At 42.0% G+C, this 20,367-nt stretch overlaps 3 protein-coding genes across 4 annotated transcripts; 1 reads left to right on the forward strand and 2 right to left on the reverse strand.

Annotated features, from left to right (window-relative positions):
* Positions 1–135: 135 nt before the first annotated feature.
* Positions 136–2,445, reverse strand: ndufab1b (NADH:ubiquinone oxidoreductase subunit AB1b). The gene is made up of 5 exons (XM_076267084.1): positions 2,245–2,445; positions 1,675–1,785; positions 655–742; positions 443–535; positions 136–335 (listed from the first exon to the last, which is right to left on the reverse strand). Exons 1-4 carry the CDS (start codon positions 2,413–2,415, stop codon positions 444–446), a joined length of 462 nt encoding a protein of 153 aa, XP_076123199.1. The 5' UTR covers positions 2,416–2,445; the 3' UTR covers positions 136–335; position 443.
* Positions 2,446–2,668: 223 nt separating this feature from the next.
* rpusd1 (RNA pseudouridine synthase domain containing 1) lies at positions 2,669–5,858 on the forward strand. Of its 2 annotated transcripts, none has more exons than XM_076266117.1 (6): positions 2,669–2,734; positions 3,022–3,221; positions 3,541–3,664; positions 3,751–3,853; positions 4,001–4,102; positions 4,528–5,858. In XM_076266117.1, the coding sequence occupies exons 2-6, from the start codon at positions 3,031–3,033 to the stop codon at positions 4,905–4,907; spliced, it is 900 nt and encodes a 299-aa protein (XP_076122232.1). In that variant the 5' UTR covers positions 2,669–2,734; positions 3,022–3,030; the 3' UTR covers positions 4,908–5,858. The 2 variants fall into 2 exon arrangements, with proteins under 2 accessions (XP_076122232.1, XP_076122231.1); XM_076266116.1 differs by having other exon boundaries at positions 2,672–2,738.
* Positions 5,859–5,973: 115 nt separating this feature from the next.
* dctn5 (dynactin 5) lies at positions 5,974–8,502 on the reverse strand. The gene is made up of 6 exons (XM_076266118.1): positions 8,343–8,502; positions 7,886–7,954; positions 7,638–7,756; positions 7,396–7,507; positions 7,191–7,293; positions 5,974–6,767 (listed from the first exon to the last, which is right to left on the reverse strand). Exons 1-6 carry the CDS (start codon positions 8,388–8,390, stop codon positions 6,670–6,672), a joined length of 549 nt encoding a protein of 182 aa, XP_076122233.1. The 5' UTR covers positions 8,391–8,502; the 3' UTR covers positions 5,974–6,669.
* Positions 8,503–20,367: the final 11,865 nt, after the last annotated feature.

The raw sequence follows: 20,367 nt of genomic DNA on the forward strand, positions 1-20,367 counted from the left end.
ATAAAACTTGATCATGGAATCGCAGACTGACTATTATATATTTAATAATATTGATGCTCATGGATTCTAGAGTTCATACCTCTGATTGGCCACAAGGTGGAGCTGTGCAAACAATACAAACATTACAACAATGAGTGTTCTCTTAGGTCTGGTTTATTAAGCTCTTTAAAACTCAAAGAATTAACTCACATTTAATTATCACATACAGCGGTACATACGACAAGGCAGTGGACTTTGATAGCCACAGACTGACAAGGTGAGCAAGTGGATACAAAAACAGAAAAAACTGCCCCGTTACATCTGCAGTATATTCAACAAGGTCATTCCCACCACACCTAGATGAAAAAAGAAAATTGACAAAATTACTTCATGTCAACTGACCACAGGACACTTATAACTAATGAATTAGTGAGAGCTAATGGTTAAATGGCCACCAAATCACCTTATTCATAAACGTCTTTCTTATCAGCAATGAATTGTACAATCTCCGCAGGAGTCATTAGTTTCTCTGCTGCCGCATCTGGGATCTCAAATCCTGTGGACCACACACAAGCATGCCACATACAGAGAGAGAGAGAATTGTGAAGCCATATGATCAAAACCTGAGCATGAATTGCTTAAGGGGAGACAAAAAAAAAAAAAACATCAACTTACCAAACTCATCCTCCATTGCCATTATAATTTCGACCTGGTCCAAACTATCCAACCCCAAATCCTTCATGAAGTGAGAGGACGCTTTCAGCTGGGGAAAAATACAATATTAATGTGGACAATAATTAAAAGAAAAGGACAACAGATGTCTTTCTCCTCTGCTAGTAATTTGCAGTTGAATATGCTGCATTGACAACCAATATGATTGAGGCATTAGAACATTAAAGGAAAATTCCGTTTTTTAGCACTTTAAGGCCCTTTTCTGGTTTGTTTTGGATGAACTAGAGTGGTGGACACCGACATTTTGACGATTGGTCCTGTCTCGACTTTTCTGACTCGTTTTGAATCGCCTTTTCACCTCTCAGGGTGGCTGGCAATGGGCATACTGTAGTAGGCTACTCAAACATGTCCTAAAACAATCCTTAACGTTCGTTTTCAAAACTGTGCAACTCACCGAGTGGTTTAGTGGTGTTCGTTGATGTTCCAAAACAAGTAGCGTAGCGAAATACAGTTTCTTTCGTCTTTTATTTGGCATTTTGTAAAATCCCATTGATTTCTGTTGGAAGACTCATTGCACGTTGCGCCACCGTCTATGCTTCAGGTTCAAATACGAATCATACATTGCGCCGATATATTTGCTTTTAATAGTCAACGAACTCCACTAACCACTCGGTGAGTTGCACAGTTTTGAAAACGAACGTTAAGGGTTGTTTTAGGACATGTTTGAGTAGCCTACTACAGTATGCCCATTGCCAGCCACCCTGAGAAGTGACAAGGCGATTCAAAACGAGTCAGAAAAGTCGAGACAGGACCAATAGTCAAAATGTCGGTGTCCACCACTCTAGTTCATCCAAAACAAACCAGGGCAAAAAGGGCCTTAAAGTGCTAAAAACCGGAATTTTCCTTTAAGCATTAGATTCCTCCACGGGTTGATAGAAGACGAGCCCCATATCACTACAGGCAAGTTAAAATAGGACAGGGGTGGTCATGTGTTTAACACTTAACACAATTCTACACACTTACGTTCTCGGGATTGATCTTGTCATACAGCTTCAAGACGTACATAACACGCTCTGTGATTGCCTCGATTGTGAGAGGAGGCAAACCTCCATACTGTCGACTCAGCTGTGAAATCTTGGAAGGAAAAAAACAACACAATTCAGGGATAGTTTAATGTATCGAAACATCTAGCCGCTCTGTCAGGCTCACTAAGGACACATTGCAGCAGTAACCAAGTATCATAAACGACCCATTCATACATTTTTGCAATTAAAAACACGTAATTTAGCAAGGTGGTGACCAGCTGGCAAGTTAGGTTGGTAGGTCTGCTAACTTAAATTAGCTGTTAACTTAGCTAGGTAGATACAACAAGAGTATAAAAGCCGATGATAATGGTTAGACTTCAAGACAAACCATACAATTGTCAATGCCTATTGGTCTGTTTGTGTATACCATCAACTCAGTTTTTACCCTATCTTTAGCTGACCAAGATACGACTGGATTTGCAGGAAAGACACTGGTAGGTCACTGCACCATCCTGCACCGCTAGGCCAAAGCTGCTACTCAGAACCTTCAATGTTATTTAACTCTTACCCGAGACTGCTCGATCCCCCGTGTTCTCTGGGTGCAACCGATCACAGAAAATGATCGGTCATTGGAAAAAAGCAGCGCACTACTTGATCTTGCGATCACGGATCCTTGAAATAACCTTGTCGAAGACCGGGTTAGCGAACGAACACACTGGGTGAGCGCACGGGTCGCCATGTCTGAGAAACCCTGACAAGTCCCAGAATGCACCAGGATCAAGAGACATTCAATGAGCACATGCGCATTCTAGCCAATCCGGAAATATTTACATGTTCCTTATTTATCTGTAGTTTTTTAAGATTTTAAAAAATAAAACACATTACAACTAATTTTGTAATTGAAGAATACATGTCACAATTAAATATTTAATGTTAACTACACACATCACAATTACATACTTGACCCGGATACGGAAACTAACTACCTATGTTTTGAAACGTGACGTAATTATTTATCAACGTGGTTGTGCTTGTTTCATGGTTAACCATCTTTTAAGGCAGGTACACGAATAACACCAATTTATCGTTGTTATAGCGTGTCTAATAATTATAGATCTAAAGCAAGATATAGTGATAGTGTGTCGAACTGTTATGGTTGTTAATGAATGGCCTCTTACAGACGCACAACATATTCGCAGTCTCGCCTGTGTACAGCATATTCACAACCCTCTGTCTTAATTTTGTAGTACGCACAACGGATTACAAGTTTCGCTGTCGGATGTGCATACTCCTGACATGCCCTACGTAAAATGTACACAACTTGTCCTATGATGTTCTGTTGCAGGATATAGAAATGATCGACATGGAGCCTGCGAGTTTGGAGAACTTGTGTATCTTGTATCACAGTGCAGATTACATTGTTGTCAATAAGCACTGGGACATACGTATCGACAGCAAAATGTGGTATGAAAAGCAGACGGTCCAGAGTCAGCTGAATCATCACTTTCCAAGTCTGGTCGACCCTGGGACATACTATGGTTTCAGGTGTTGGTTCTTTCTTTTATATGCTTGAAATATGGTGGAATTTAAATAATGGAGCAAGATGAATGACAAATTCCATGATGTGCTGTATATGAGCAAATAGATAAATAGATAGATACTTTTAATAAAATAATTATTTGTTGGTGCTGACATACCGTTGTCAGTTACCAACCTTATTATTTAAGCCCTGATGTTAATGCCAGAAAAGTACACTTTATATGTCAATCTTTTGTCATAATTGAATTAATCTCAACTGCCAACTATTAAGACATAGCCTATTGTCATGGCAGTTCATAATCGTTTTTTGAATTCATGTTTTCAGATTCTGCCACCAGTTGGATTTCTCCACTAGTGGTGCTCTTTGTGTAGCCCTTAATAAAGCAGCTGCAGGGAATGCCTACAGATGTTTCAAAGACCGGCTTGTAACAAAGGCATACCTGGCACTGGTAAGCAAGTCTGCTATGTTTCAAATACTGCAGCATGATCAGTCAGTTTATTAATCATTAAGAATTTCCATGTATCTATCTTATAGCTCCGAGGGACAGTTGAGAAAGAAACAATGACGCTGAACTTTGCTATTGGCAAAAACACTGAAGAGGGCAAGACTCATATGATGTGTATTGATGGCACTGAAGGTGAGATATTTGTTCATATTTGTTTGTTGAATAGCCCTTTTCACATGCATAATTATCTGTTAAATGCTGTCAGTTGCCAAATGAATGCTGAGTACCTAATTGGGTTTACATTAATTTAGTTACAATAACTCTCTCTCTCTGTTTCAGGTTGTGAGAATCCTAAGCCCAGTCAAACAGAGCTCAAAGTCCTTGAATATGGAACATATGATGGTGAGCCAGTCACCAAAGTGCTACTGCAGCCTCTAACAGGTAGAACTTTGGTACTTGTGTTGACTTGATTTGTGACTGTGGTTAAATTATTTGTAAAATTATCTGAGTATACTATGTGGTATTAATTTATGTATTTGCATATACATTTAGTACTCGCCCTGATAAAGGGAAGGGGATAATTGTAAATGGGTCCATCCATGTGTGCTTGTCTGCTCACATAACTTAAAAAAACTAAAAAACGTCAAATATTCTTTACTACGTCACTCTCCTCTAACATGATTACCCAGATCCGGCTCAGAATACCAATACTGGAATTTGGTTTTGCTTTGGTTAGTTATATTATGATGTTGCAGTTATATAGTTTGGTTACAGTTGTATATTGTAGTCTGCCGTTACCTGACTGCTATTGTTTATATATGTAAACAATCAAATTGCCTGATTGGCAATTGTTTGTTTTTTTTCAGGACGCACCCACCAACTGAGAGTACACTGTAGCGCTGTTGGCCACCCCATTGTTGGCGACTACACCTACAGCTTGGGCAAAGACAACAGCCCCTACCGTATGATGCTGCATGCCTACCTCTTGCGTATCCCCTTGCCAAAGGAGCCCATCCATGTGACGGCCCCTGACCCCTTCCTGCCAGTCAGAGACACCAAATGGGCTCCAGAGAGACTCGTGAAGACACTAGAGGGTGCACTGGGGGGCCTGCTAGACTGCTGCAAGGAGGAGAGCCGACCCACTGATGAAACATTACAAGTGGAGGAGAAGAGAAGAACCACGGAGGAGACAGAGGAGCAGAGGGCCCTGTGTCAACAGTGGCTAAGTGAGTGGTCTTTGGACTGACACTCCTACAAGTTACCTGTGCTTTCCCTCCCAGGTTCTTTAGCTGTTAGCACTCCTGTTAGCCTAGCAGTGTTTATGTGCCCTATACTAGCAGAGACAATGTTCTCCAAACACACTGTGATGTAAAGTGCCAAATAGGTTCAGTAGGAGTAATTTCATTGATTAATGGACCACAACTCACTGTATTACCTCATGATGGACATTAAGGCCAGAGCTTTTCATACTTGTATGTTGCATATTACATTTTCACAAACCAATTAGTTTAAATGACTTCACATCGTCCAAAAGACATTTTAGCTACAGATGATTGAACTAGAGAGAGCATCTTATAAGTGACCTATGGTTGTCAGTTACTAATGTAGAACCACAACAGGGTCCTTGCACCTTCCTTGCTCTCACCATTCTGTGTCGTGCTGCTGCTGATCACAGTGTGTACCAGCTAAATGTTACCTCTTTAACACACACAGAGACATAGGAACCACAAAGTATGCCATGTGTACTACTAGATATTGCGAAGAAAACTCTTCATTGTATGAATGAGCTGTGATATGAGCTTACTGCTCTTTTATGTACGGTTTGTACTTTTACTGTATGTATTTTAATCATATGTTATGCACTTTTTATCTGGAAAGGATATGTAGTTTGTTTTATGAACATGTACACAGTTTTTTTTTTATTTGTTTTGATGTTAATTTGTACACAACTGGCATGCAGATGTAGCAAATCAGCAGAAAGTTTACATATTTTTTAAAAGTCATTTCTGGAATCTGCTGCTATCTAAAATGTGCTGATGCTTTGGCTGCATGACCTATTGCATAAGATAAGATCACTGTAGTCTATCTTGTGTTCATGTGGCTTCCATTAAGGACCAAGAGGTAGCCTTAGCCCTGGGCTCAGTGAAACAAAAGATGCATTCAGAATGGTTGTATGTGTGCAATTATGATGTTTTGATGGCTATAAATTAATGTAGAATACTGGTGACAGTATTTACTTAACCTGTACTTTAACATGCACTAGACTTCTCTCAAAAATATTGAATGAAACACTACAACACTAACAAAGCTGAGACAATAAAAAAAAAATGCATTTATTAGCAACCATGTGAATCTGAAAATGCCGCTCGCAAGAAGTATTTTAGTGTTGCAAGTGCAGACCAGTTACACATACAATAAATAATAGGCCAGGAAAGCAAACTAAACCGGTCATGTTGTTTTTCATGTGACATGGCTTCTGTCTTGTGATCTGCTTCCAATACCCAAGGCCCCTCTCGCCACTAACCTCAACTAACAGACGAGGCGCGGAACAATGATGCCACATACAGAGAGGGCTCAGAGACAACTCTCAGGATTCAGAGGGAGGAACTGAAAACTCACTGACAATGGAAAAACCTAGCTGATCAGTGAACACACGCTATAAAGCTTCTGATTCTGACAACATATTTTGATGAGTATTGACAAGGTATTCAAGGCATGTATATAGTTAAGGACTTCAATTAATGGTGAAGGACTAGAATATTCACTGTTTATAACGAGCAGGTGGCCTAAGGTCTGCACCACCCTGAGAGATGCATTTCTAGTCCTATCAAATACGTGGACCCATAGTCATAAAGATCCTTCATAGGTCCATTTCCTCTGTCATTTTCCATTCAAAGTACAGCTGAAAACTGATCCTTCATCTATACTCTCCTACTTGGAGAACCTTTGTGAAGATGGGGCCCGCCAGTCCTTTCTCTTTTGGTCCGTGGGAGATTGACCCAGGAGTGTTAGATCTGGCTGAGAGGGAGGAACTTCTGGTAGTAGCTTTTGGTGACGTCAATCATCAGCTCTTGCGTGCACTCTGGGAGCTCATTTGAAAACAGGCCTTCAAAACAGACAGAGAGGAATGGAGGGGACAATGTCAACACTTTACTAGACACATACAGTATATACATATATAGATACTTGATTCATCCCCAAGGGACAATTGTACGGTTATAGATCATAAAGATAACAAACATACAGTTTTACACAAACATAGTACATATGAATGCAAAGGGTTCCCCACAATCCAAACATCTACGAGTACAGACTTTAACTCGGGCCTACTTAGTGAATAAGAGTTAAACAACAGTCTTTTCCATTAGTTTTCTAACAACCTAGGCTATGTCAGTTCAAGTGGACTGATTGTTGAATTTGAAGTGTGCATTTAGTGGATCTGAACCTACACATAAACATCAGCTGTCAAAAGTCTCACCATGGATGGATGCATGGATGGATCAGACTTCTACATATGGATGTCACTTACCTGGACAACCAGAGAAGACTGTAAAGGGAGGAACCACGGTCTCAGGAGGCAGGACTGTGTTATCCAAAATTTTACAGCAATCCTTCAGAACACAGCGACGACCCTGAAAAAAAGCATACATAGTATAAGAGGATAAATACTCCATTCGGTTTCTTGAAGTTGTTCATGGTCAACAAATGTTGTAACACAGTAAATGTGTACTCACGATGACACAGTTCTTCCCAATGTGGACATAGGATCCTATCTGAGCTGCATTAACAACACAGTCTTCTTCTATGAACACATGGTCCCCAATGTGCAGTGGGAAGAATGCCACTCTAAGCATAATTGAAAACCAAAGCACAAGCGAGCTTAGAATCAATATAAGGACAAACACAAAATAGTGTAGGATTTGCATGGATACCAGCCACATCCATATCACGACTGACAGATAAAATCATTACTTACCCCTTGCTGAACTTTTTAAAGGGTGGACGAATCACACTCCGACTCTTTATGACACAGTGTCTTCCCACCCTGACATTTGCCAGATCGCCTCTGATAATGCAGTCATTCATAACAATGGTCTAAGGTAAAAAACAAATAATAAATCCAGTTTTCAGTGAATAGGATATCTAACGGTAGTTGTCAATCTGCATAAAAGCTAATGTTAGCGTTGACAGACTTGTAACGTTAATCGACACAGTAATACTCACTTTTCCATTAAGCACGATGTTCTGACTCCCACAGAGTACCGACTGTCGACTAACCTTATTACCCGATGCCTGCAAGGAAATTATATATTAGTTATCGTTGATTAAAACAAGACAATGTTAGCTGCTACACGAAGTAACGTTCTCCAGGTACAAAGCAACTTCAGCTTTAGCTAACTTAGCCATATTTAATTAGCTAGCTATCACAGAACAAATACACTGTTTGTGTGAAATTAGCATAAACAAAAAAGCCAGTAACACCACAACTTAGTTACTCAATAAAAGCATTAATTGTCGTATTGTGTACCTAGACAGCAAAAATAGATTCAGTAAAAGCTGTGATAAACACCAGCATACATGGTAGCCTACAACGGTGCTAATTCGCTATCGCTAGCTTAACTGTTACTTGCTAATGTGGAATCAAGGAAAAAATTTTACGTGTGCAAATGCACTTACTGACCGTCTCTATATATTCTGCCTTGTTGTACAATATTTCACACAGCTCCATTATATACTGGAATTGTGGATTCACTAGCCAAACTCCCGATGACTGCCACTGAATATCTGGGTAACGTAAACTTGAATCGGCTGGCTGTCAGCCGCTCCCCTGGTTTCCGCTGTTGTTGGTTGACAGACATTGCATGTAGCAGCTAGAGTCAAAGACATCATCGACCAAAATTGATTAATAATGTCTGCTGGAGAAATAGTCAATTCACTGGAAGGACTCTAGATGGCTCTATTGGACCAGTCAGTGGCATGAACATCTGCAAAGGAGCACCACTTTCCTAACATTTAGCCTATCATATCATTACATTCCTTCATTACATCCCGCCTAGACTACTTCAACTCCCTATTCATTGGCCTCCTTAAATCACTTCATTCAGAACTTTGCAGCCAGACTAATCACTCATACCAAGATATCTGCACACATCACCTCTATTCTTTCTCAGCTTCACTGGTTACCGGTTCTGTCCCGAATCAAATTAAAAATTCTACTAGCTACTCACTTTCAAAGCCCTCCATGACCTTGCTCCTCCTTATCTCTGTGACCTTCTGATCTCTTACACTCCTTCCCGCTCCCTCAGATCCTCTAATCAAAAATCTTAACCAGACTCTACCCTAGGTGGCAGGTCTTTCAGCGCCATGGCCCCTAAGCTCTGGAATTCCCTCCCTCAATCCCTCCGTCACTGTCCCTCCTTTCCTTTCTTCAAAGCTCACCTCAAGACCTTTCTGTTTCAGGAACACGTTTCACCTTCCGCCACCGCTTGACTCATCCTTGACTTGCCCTTTTTTGACTGTCTGTTTGTTTTTGTGTTGTCTTGCTCTGTTTGTGTTGACTTTGTAAAGTGACCTTGCGTCTGAGAAAGCGCTATATAAATAAAACTTATTATTATTATTATGTCATATTACCACTCCTCCACTACTTTTTTCTTATCTACCTTTTCTCTCACTCCCCACCCTTTCCTCCCTTCTTATTTCTGTAAGCCTATTTACTGTATTTTTGTATGTACATATGTACCTATGTACTGTATATTTTTTACTAAAATAACCCAGCTTTACAATCTTACAACACAAATGTTATTGATCAGTTAGGTCTTGCTACGCTACATTATACAACAATAGACAGACAGACAGACAGACAGACAGACAGACAGATAGATAGATAGATAGATAGACAGGTAGGTTACCGGTATAGGCTAAGGGAAATTATGGTGTAATATGACAGATTTATCTCACAGAGTGATGTGAGATCCTATACATCTCTCTCTCTCTCTCTCTCTCTCTCTCACTCTCTCTCACTCTCTCTCTTTCTCTCTCTCTCTCAATTCAATTCAATTCAATGAGCTTTAGATAGATAGATAGATAGATAGATAGATAGATAGATAGATACTTTATTGATCCCCAGGGGAAATTCACGGTCTCAGTAGCATACAGACAATACACACACATTCACTAACAGCAGAAAATGTAATTAAAAGTATATAATATAAAAAACACAACTAAGCAATAAGGACAGTAGAAGATAAAGAATATACTAAATATACTAAAACACAAATTATACTAACTAACACTTAATCTAAATCAATTCTAAAAACAGTATCCACATAGTGGGTGATCAATCAATCAAGAGGCGCTTGCAATGACTTAGGCAGGGACTGAGCCTGTGATTCTCTGTGCATAGGTAAGGTAAGGTGCTCTGTGTGAATGAGTGTCATGGTGATACTGCAAATGAGTAAGTCCAACAGTGCAAGAATAACGTCTATATATCTATATATTAGGGCTGTCAATCGATTAAGAAAATTTATCTAAATTAATCGCATATATAATTTTTGCTGTGAAAGTATTTTAAATATTTAATTTCATATTTAATATTTTTTCTCAAATTAATTAATCGAAATTAATCAGTTATTTTGACAGCCCTACTATATATATAACTATATTATAAGTGTGGCCACAGTTCGGCTGTGGCATGGAGGGAGGGGTTATGCATATGTGCTAATATAGCACGCAAACAGTGAGGCAGAAAGACAGTGGTAAAAAGTGGCTAGTGGACAGACAGTATCCAAACATGGAGGGGGTGAAGAGGCAGACAGACTATGCAGAGAAGTCTATCTCTCCTCTTCCTTTAAGTGAAGCATTGAACAGTTCAATGGCCCTGGGGACAAATTACTTCCTCAGTCTGTCTGTTGTGCAAGGCAGTGAGCGAAGTCTCCAGCTGATCAGGCTCTTCTGCTTAACAATAGTGCTGTGGAGTGGGTGACACTCATTGTCCAATATGTTGATCAGTTTGCTCAGGGTCCTTTTGTCAGATATTGAAGTGATGCACTCCAGTTCAGCTCCCACTGCAGAGCCAGCTTTCCTTAACAGCCTGTCAATTCGCCCCGCATCCTTCTTCTTTGTGCTTCCTCCCCAGCATACCACTGCATAGAAGAGGACGCTGGCAACAACAGACTGGTAGAATATCCTGAGGAGCTTGCTGCACACATTGAAGGAGCACAGCCTCCTCAGGAAGTACAGCCTGCTCTGCCCTTTCTTGTAGAGTGCGTCAGTGTTGGCTGACCAGTCCAGTTTATTGTCCAGGTGGAGACCCAGGTACTTGTAGGTGCTAACCACCTCCACATTGACCCCATCAATGGGGACTGGTAGCTGAGTGGGCTTAGACCTGCGGAAATCCACCACCATCTTCTTGGTCTTTGAAGTGTTGAGTTAAAGATGATTGAGTTTGCACCATTGCACAAAGTCCTCCACCAGGCTCCAGGCTTTATTGGCATGACTGTGCATTGTACAATATTGCCAAAGCATTAACATTTAAAATAAAGCATTAACAGTAAAATAAACTCTCTCTCTCTCTCTCTCTCTCTCTCTCTCTCTCTCTGTCTGTCATAATAATAGCAGCTCATTTACTATTTGGAGATGCTTTTACAGTTGCCACAAGTCTTTTTGTTGTGATAACAATGCTACTAGGCTCACAGACAAAAAAATGCTTCCTTTGTTACATAACAGTTTCTGTCATTTTGTTCTTTTTTCAAGAAAAAAATGGTCTTCATTTCAGAGTATTGTCAAAAGAGGGTACTGTTGGGTAGACAAACACTCACACACACTCGATAGAGCACTTGGGATTGCAGTGGTGCTAATTGGTTTGTGTCTGGGCCGGGAGTTCTTAGTGTATGGGCCAATCACAAAGGCGCCAGTGCCATAGTGTGGAACTCCTGGCAGCCTGACAGATAGAGACAGGTAGATGAGGATGCACTGGAGTGGTGTGTCTAGTTAGGTTCTATTGTCTGTTGTAAGTGGCCTCCTAGGGCTCATTCAGTGGATGCAACACAACGCCACTCGTGACAGAGAGTATTGGTTATAAACATATGGCATGCCGATATTAGCTTCTGTGTCTGCATCTGTGTGTGTGTGTGTGTGTGTGTGTGTGTGTTTGTGGACTGGCCTGATCTCAACGATCTCTGCAACTGGACTGGTGTTGACTTGCAGTGGTCTGGAGTCGATGCCACACATACACCTCATGAAGTAATGATTAAGGATACAAACATCACTGTGACTGCAACAGTACTGCAAAACGGTCTGCGCTATTCAGTTCCACCTGGAAACGGTCGCGCGTCTCTGCTGTCAATCAAACAACAACAGCATCAGAGACATTGGAGAGGACTCAAACTTCAAGAAAAGCTTGCATGTATCCCTTTTGCAGATCACTCCATCTCACACACAATTTTTCACAATTCATCTATTGATGAAAACATATTAATTTTTACAGTCAACGCGAGGCTTCAGGTATACCCAACAAGGTTAAACCTGTCAATCTGGTATCCTCATTCCCACTCACCATTGTGTATACATCATAGACAAGAGCAAGTCATAGAATCCATGTCACACATATTAAATGGCTGTCATTTTTACAAAAGTCTTTATGTATCCAGGCATGATAGGATTGTGGACATTATCTGGAAATGTATCATCCTTATTTTTTCCAAATGTGTCAATACATGTAAACAACAAATGTTTTCCTGGTGTTCTACAATGTCTGCGTTCTCTGATTTAAATGCCACCAGGCCTGATGTTATAACCATTGATGAGCACGATAAGGATGTGTACAACCTGGAAGTAGGTTGCTGTTTTGATTCATGTCTAGAGGAGGCTTATTTAACAAAGCTAGTAAAATATCACCCTCTTGTACAGCAAATAACTGGCCTTGGCTACAAATGTCAATATCTGGTACTTATCTTCGGCAGCCTGGGCCACGTGCAAAGGCTTGTCATTAGGAGTCTCAGGATAGTTGGCTTTACAAAAGCAAGGGCAAAGCAAATTGCCAAATACTTCTCAATATCCTCCATTATTGGAAGTCGCCATATATGGAGAAGAAGGTGTTTTGTGTATCCATAAATCTGCTGTTTGAGATTGTCATCAGACCCACATTGGTGGGTCATGCCTTATATGTTCTGTATCTGTAACATTTATGTCCTTATGTACATTTATTATGAATTGCGGACATAAATAAAGTAGTTAAAATGTTTGTGTGTGTGCGCACACATATTAGCCTAGAAATCTAGAAATCTAGAAATCATTTGCTGCCAGGGCTAGTCTAGCAACTCTCCGTTGGCTTGTGAGCTCCAGAAATCGAAACTTAATCAGGCCAATGAAATCGTGTATAGAGTCGTTAGGTGGGCTTAACATAATGATTGATGGCAGAGTTGCAACGGTTTGGCTTGAATTCCCTGCTACTTGAAAACAAATAAGATGGATGTTGCTGCTGGCGAACAGTGTGACACGAGTTAAGCTTTTATTAAGTTGGCAAACGTTTGAACTAGCCAACTAGCTCCGCTGGTGGGAAACGCATGGGACTCATAGTGCTGCCGCTGTCCTATTGCGTGCAGAGGGAATTTGAAAGACAACTGATTATCCCGCCCCTCGGACTGAGCACTGCGAACGGTAAGTGCCCAGACCCTACATTTTAATGTGGGTCTGGCTCGTCAGGCTACACACATATGTGATTATGTTCACAACCATTTCACCCGAGGCCGAATTGAGGGACAGTGAGCCTTGGCACTATCATTCCATTGTGTAAGTTCTGTCCTGTAATCCTCTGAAGGGGCCCAGCTGTCAGCTCGAAGTTTTGTTGTTGAAATTACACAAGAGAGCCCCATACAACCTCAATGTCATCTGAGAGGTCACTCAAGCTTATGTATGGACCAATGGACAATAGTCAATAGTTTCCATGGGGTGTATTGATTTTCTCTCTTCACGGGTTATGGTTATGGCACTGGCGTGAATCCATTAAAGTTTACAGTAAGAGCCACCCCACAAATTGATAATGAGTCAGTGTTTCCTTCTTTCTCTCTCTCTCTCTCTCTCTCTCTCTCTCTCTCTCTCTCTCTCTCTCTCTCACACAAATTCCAACAGCTAAGAAAGGTAAATTTTTATGCACATCACACACACTACATTGTCATCTGTAACCACATGTAGTGTTGTTTCCATTTACAAGAATCATCTGTTGCAAAGAAGAGGGAAACCTGTCACCACGTTTTTGGCGTGATAATAATTAATAACTCAATTACAATGCCCAATGCAAATGGGGCAGCTTATTTTGTATTTGTGCTAGAACAAGAAGCGTATCTAATTCTAAGTGCTTATTTCATTTTAGAATGATATGAGTGAGTGCCTGAGGCCTCTGCTGTGACACCCAAAAAAATCTGGCTTCAGCTCCATGCCCCAGACCAGCTGGTACTGTCCAGACCCCCTGCCCGAAGTGTCTTGCAAGGATGACCTTCACTGAAAACACCTTGAAAGGAACCTGGAACAGTGGAATTATAGTCTGCGATGACTGGATTAAGTCTGAGCACCTATTCTTTGCTATATTTCCAATGCCACCAAATATGGTGCTGTGTTTTATCCACTCTCGAGGAATGATCCGTAAAGCCGGTGTGTGTAGTCACACAGAACGAAAGGAAAGTGGGTGCCCTGTCAGGGTTGAAGCTTTTTTTTCCCAAAAAGAGATCAAGATTAAAAGAGAAAGGAGAGTAGAATGTCTGGATTATGCTTCAAAGCTTTGTTCGGTCAGAGCTGCTATTTGAACCATCCCTGTTCAAATAGGTGTCAAACAATTGCTTTAAAAATAAATCCTCTTTGCTTCTGAGTGCAAATAATAACCTCTTTTTGAAGTCCTTTTGAAGCACATACAAAATGATCAAACAGCTGTCCAAACCCTTCCAGGGAGTCTCGTACAATACAGGGAGGGTACACAAGTTGACAAGTCAATATTTGCCAAGGGATGTGCACTTGCGGATATGAAGTTAAATATCCTTGCTTGGGCAAAGGATTATCAAAACTTAGAAATGCGCTGGATCCAGGGGATTAATTTGTGCTTCTCCTCTAATCGAAATGCCTGTTCATAATCTCAGCAATTAAAATAGCCTTCATTCATCTGCATCAATGGATGGAATCGGAAGGACAAGCACACAACAAGCAGCTTGGCCATTACATATGTACATATGGACGTGATGGCAGCAGCGTGTTTTCTGACAATATTTGCCACTCTCCGTGTTTGTTTATGCTCTGTTTATAGACTGTTTTTTTTGCATGCATGCATGCATTTGACACCGTGTGTTCACTCGGTCTGTGTCTAATATCTCTCTCTTTTTTTGGAGAGTCCACCACAGGCTCTCAAGAGTCTCTCATCGATTTGTATTGTGCCAGGCAGAGGCAGGCACCGGAGAGGCTGGGGCCACTTTCAAATGGCAGTAAACAGGTGGCGCGCTGAATTTAATTACCGTCTCCCCCGCATCCTCTCCAGGTTCCCGTCTGACCGAGAGGGTAATTTCATTTACATCACTTCCCTAACACGGACAGGGCTGCGTCACAATGCGGCTGTCAGTATTCCTATTTATGCTCTCCTCACTACCTCTCATGCAAGCACCTGCAGAGCAAAGGTGGCCACCGCCAACTAACCTCTGTAGAGCTCTTAATCTCCAGGCCTTTGTTTGTGATGTTTTAATTACATTTTCCCACTAGTGTGTGAGTCATAATCAGTTGACCCACCTTCCACTTGCATGAACACACACACACACACACACACACACACACACACACACACACACACACACACACACACACACACACACACATCAACAGATGTCCATAACTGAGATCTAACCACACACACACACACACACACACACACACACACATATAACCCCCCCGCCCCCCCGCCCCACACACACACACACACATACACATCATAACCACACATCACACACACATCACACATCTCCATAACTGAGGTATAGGCCACCTTGGCCCTCACTGTCATTTTCTATCATTTCAAGTGGCTCCCAACTGACCTTTATGACACGTTATTAGGAGTTTCTCTGATATTAACCCATGGTTATTGGAATCCACTGAACCCATAGGACTGTAGGACCCATGGTCACTGCCATCTAAGCAACAGCAGGTGCCAATGGTCTACTTGGAACTTGGAGCCTCAACAAATATACCTGGCACCATGACTGAGTTTGAAACCATAGGTTTGCTGTTAGTGTTCATCTCCATGCGCTGGCAAAGCTGTGAAGCCTGCATAGTGTTTTGTGCCCGCGAAAGAAAACACAGTGTGTGTGTGTTATTTATTTATTTATTTATTTATTTATTTATTTATTTATTTATTTATTTATTTATTGGGGGGGGGGGTGTAGAGCCTGTAGCTGAACTATTTTCTCTTATTCCCTAGGCAGAGTCGTGCCTGACTCCTGTTCAAATTCCCAGGCCATCCTACACTGTTCAAATTTCCAGGCCATCCTACACTGTTCAAAGGGGAGGCTGGAGGGAGGATCACCGGCTCTGAAAGAGTGGAGGTTTTTAAAAAAAAAAAAAAAATTTAAAGGTTGCTGGATCCAAGAGCTTTCACCCGGTGGAATGTGTGGGTTCTCTCGTCGCCCCCCTCTTTATCTCTCTCCCTCTCCCTCTCCCTCTCCCTCTCTATCTCTCTCCCTCTCTCCCTCTCCCTCTCTCCCTGGGCAGGGCCCAGGGAAATATCTATCCTCGAGGGCTTTATGTAACGCTGCCAGCCCCCATGGCTGTGGGCGACGGACACGCCATCCCTTCAGAGACAGAGTGAAGTGAGGCAGAGTCATCTCTGCCTCGAGTGCCGGGTTTGTCGAGATGATTAGTTCTGCCTGTTCTAGAAGCAAACACAATGAATACACCTCCTCTCTTCCTCTTGCACTCTCCTCTCATCTCTCTCGCGTATTTGTAACCCTGTTTCTATCTCTGTATTTTTCTTATACTCAATCTCATCATCTACCACACCATCTTTCCCTCCATATCTCTTGCTTCTCTCTCTTTCTCTCTCTCTCTCTCTCTCTCTCTCTCTCTCTGTATTGCTTTGAAACCCACTTTCCTGAGGCTCGTCGTAGGCACGGGTTGTGTGAGTACAGGCAGCCTCTGCTCATGTCTTATATAATCCATCCTCCTCTATTTTAAGCAGACAGAACCCAACGCTACTCCTCGGTGTGCTGCCGTCGAGGTGAGTCACAGACGCCGCCTGCGCTCAAGACCTGGGCCGCATATTCATTTGCATTAATGGCTAAATGACGGCCCTTCATGGCAGGCGTTCACGCTCGACAGCAACCCTCTCCCGGAGATAGACGCGTGCTCGCTGGCCCCGTGCCACTGAGCACATCAGCCACTTGTAGTTTGCCTGTTCATCTCACTCCCCGAAAGACAGAAGAAGGTGTTTGCTGAGTATAGCAAAAGGTACTGTTTTGGTCTTTGAGAATAGCCTATACATCGAAGATGTCTGTCTGTCTGTCTGTCTGCCTTTCTCATGACGAATGTATTATTTATGTGAATCACATATAAAAATCATATTCAAACACATATTCTTTGATGTTTGGTGACAATTTTAAGATGATTGCAGAAAAGTCATCATCTCCTGTAAGATCCAAAAAAAAAAAAAAAAAAGGCTTAATTGGTTTGAGCATAGGGATCTCTGTTCACCTCATTACCGAGAGGCCTCCTGATTTGTCCTTCTCTCCCGGGGAAGGCCTCACGTCTGCCTAAGTTTCGCATCTTGACTTCCCCCACTGTCCTCTGCACATGTTAATTCAGACGCGCTTGCGGCAATTTGTCTTAATGTTTGTCCCCTTCTGCAACCCAGACACACATACACCCAGACATACACTCAGACCGAGACGAGGCAGGCAGCAGGTAGCTATGACTAGACCCTGCTCTGGGGAGACCATCCATCACAGCTGTGTGAACAGTAATTGGGCTCACCGCAGGTCTGGAGTCATCCTTCTCATTCTTCAGATGTATGTGTTCATTTACCAGCACTGAAACAGATTTTTACACCCTGGGGTGAAATCTTCTGGCCTGTCGAGTCAGCCGTATTTCTCTTGGTAGGGGAGTGTGTCTGCATTCTGCATGGCTGTTATGCACCCGGGAATAAATCACATATTAGATCAGCGCAAAGAAGCTCTCTAGACATATTAAGCAAGCTGCTGCCTTTCATTAATCCCATTTTTTGGAGGGGAGACGCAATCGGAGCTCTTCGATGTACCCACAGCTGTGAATAGGAACATTTGTCAGTTTTTCTGTTTTTCTGGATATATCTATAGCATTGCATAATATTTCAACAAGGTCCATGTCTACCTCGATTGTTGCCCTCCCTGGCCTACCCGCCTGTGATTTCAGTCAACAGCCACCCTGGGGTAATACCTTAAGCAGGCTTAGTGACGAAAGATTCCATTGTACTTTGTGTTTACTTTTTGATTGGCATCTGTCTTCATCCCCACATGATTACGTGGTATCTGATTTGTTTAGCCTGCTGGAATCACTGTGAGTCACTACGCCGCAGGTATCATGCAAGGGGCTCAGCCCGATCCGCTTGACATCTGCCATCCTCGCCGTGTCACGTTGCTGGAGAGAGGGGGATATCAGACGTCCAGGTGTGCTCGGGCGCAGAGGACACCGGGTGAGGCAGAGTCCAGGATCACAGCGCACAGCCAGACACTCCGTCACCTCTGAAGGCAGTGCAGTTTGGGCGTGGCTCAGTGTCCGTGGAGGCAGACAAGTCGGGGGGTAAAGCCGGGAGGGTACGTCTTCCGGAGCTTTCTGACGTTCAATCAATCAATCTTTGCCAGGAAACTATGCAGGGGTCATTCCTGCAGGCACGCTGCGAAGAGCCCCTGATGACCACCGACTGGGGCATCCCCCTCTTCATCGCCTTAGTGCTCCTGGGGCTACTCTACGCATTCCTCTACCTGCCCGCCACCATGCACCGCGCACTCCTGGAGCAGGCCCTGAACAACCAGTCCACAGAGATGGGCCTCCTGCCCAACAAAGAGGATTGATTGATCCCCAACCCCTTTTCTTTACCTGGACTAAAATGACCCTATGCTGAATGGAGCAGATTTCTTTTTTTTTTCTTTTTTCTTTTTTCTTTCTCGACTATGGGAATTGTACGTCATTTGTTGCTACGTCATCTATGGCATGAGTAACACACATTTCCAACAGGCTGACCAGCGATCGATCTCTGTGATGGTTGGATTGCGGGGGAGTGACGGAGACGTACTGTCATGGTGGCCGACCGGACATGTGCCGTGTCCTGCTCTCTGGGCATGAGGAAGGCAGGATTCTTTGGGAGCTGATATTGGACAACTGCTGTGTCACTCTCAAGCAGATAGAGTTCCCCCTCTTTCATTTTGAAATCCTTGTTTTTTTCTCTCTACTATGCATTTCCGGTGAAAGAAGAATCACTCACTCTCAGACCTATCACTGTGGCTTATCTAATCAAGCTCACCCTTGATATTAGAATTTGTAAATACATGGCTGCAAACATATCAGTGTTAATCTTTTCACACTCAACATCAGGTGGGTGCCCCTGCAGTCATTTATATTCCAAGAGGATGGAGTGGGAGAGAATATTTTTAAATGATGTAAGAAAATACAGATGAATTAATTGGTTATATATTTTTGGCCTGTATGATTTTTAATATATTTATGCTAATGTTTGTGCAGATATTCAATATGTTTGAAATATTGAAATGTTTGCATATATTGAAATATATGCAAATATTTCAATATGAAGTGATGCTTACCATATCTTGTACAAGGATAATCTTTGTTTTCAAGAATGCATTCCAGAATCCACATTTGAAATATTTCTTCAGGGAAAGCACTTTGAATGTTTTAAAATCACCTTAAAATGTTCCTTTAAATAGGTTTACCAAAAGGAAGCTAATTTGGTTGTGTGACCATTGTGAACAGTTATGAAATCTCCATGTGATTATTGCTGTGAGCTAACCTAAGCTCTAAAGCAGCGATTCAATGTATTGTATTCTCACAAGGCTTACCGACTTTCCATTTCTTCGATGACATTTAAAAGGGAAATATTTTTAAAAATGGTGCATTACAACTGTACAATAATATCACAAGCGTTGAATGTAATTAAAAATTGTTACTAGTAGTTTACCTGAAACTATCTGAATTGCATGTACAAAATCTCATTATTATTTACTTTTTGTGTACCTTTCATGATTGGATGTGATCTAGACTCATTCCTTTCACTCGTTATAGTTCTGGATTGTATTAAAGCTATATTTGGCAGCTGTAATTGTACTCAGTTCACAGAAACCATGCTCTCCCCCCCCTCTCTATCTCCCTCTTGTTCTGTGTGTGTGTGTGTGTGTGTGTGTGTGTGTGTGTGTGTGTGTGTGTGTGTGTGTGTGTGTGTGTGTGTGTGTGTGTGTGCGTGTGTGTCTGTGTGTGTGTGTGTGTGTGTGTGTGTGTGTGTGTGTGTATGAGTGTATGTGTTAGAGAGTGGGCGGGGGAGTAATATAACCCGGAAGCCAACATGTTATTGGATCTGCATGAGAATTTCTTCTTAATAATTATTTTAGAAGAAAGAGTTCCTCGAAATGGATTGTATACCACCCTGAAATGAGATAATAATTTATCATTTAACTCACCACCAAGCAACACACACT

The sequence above is a fragment of the Alosa pseudoharengus genome, unplaced genomic scaffold (genome assembly GCF_046254945.1).
Source record: "Alosa pseudoharengus isolate Yale_2024_CS ecotype anadromous, Long Island Sound unplaced genomic scaffold, YU_APseudo_1.1 YU_APseudo_1.1_scf_4, whole genome shotgun sequence".
Classification (NCBI taxonomy): Eukaryota; Metazoa; Chordata; class Actinopteri; order Clupeiformes; family Clupeidae; genus Alosa; species Alosa pseudoharengus.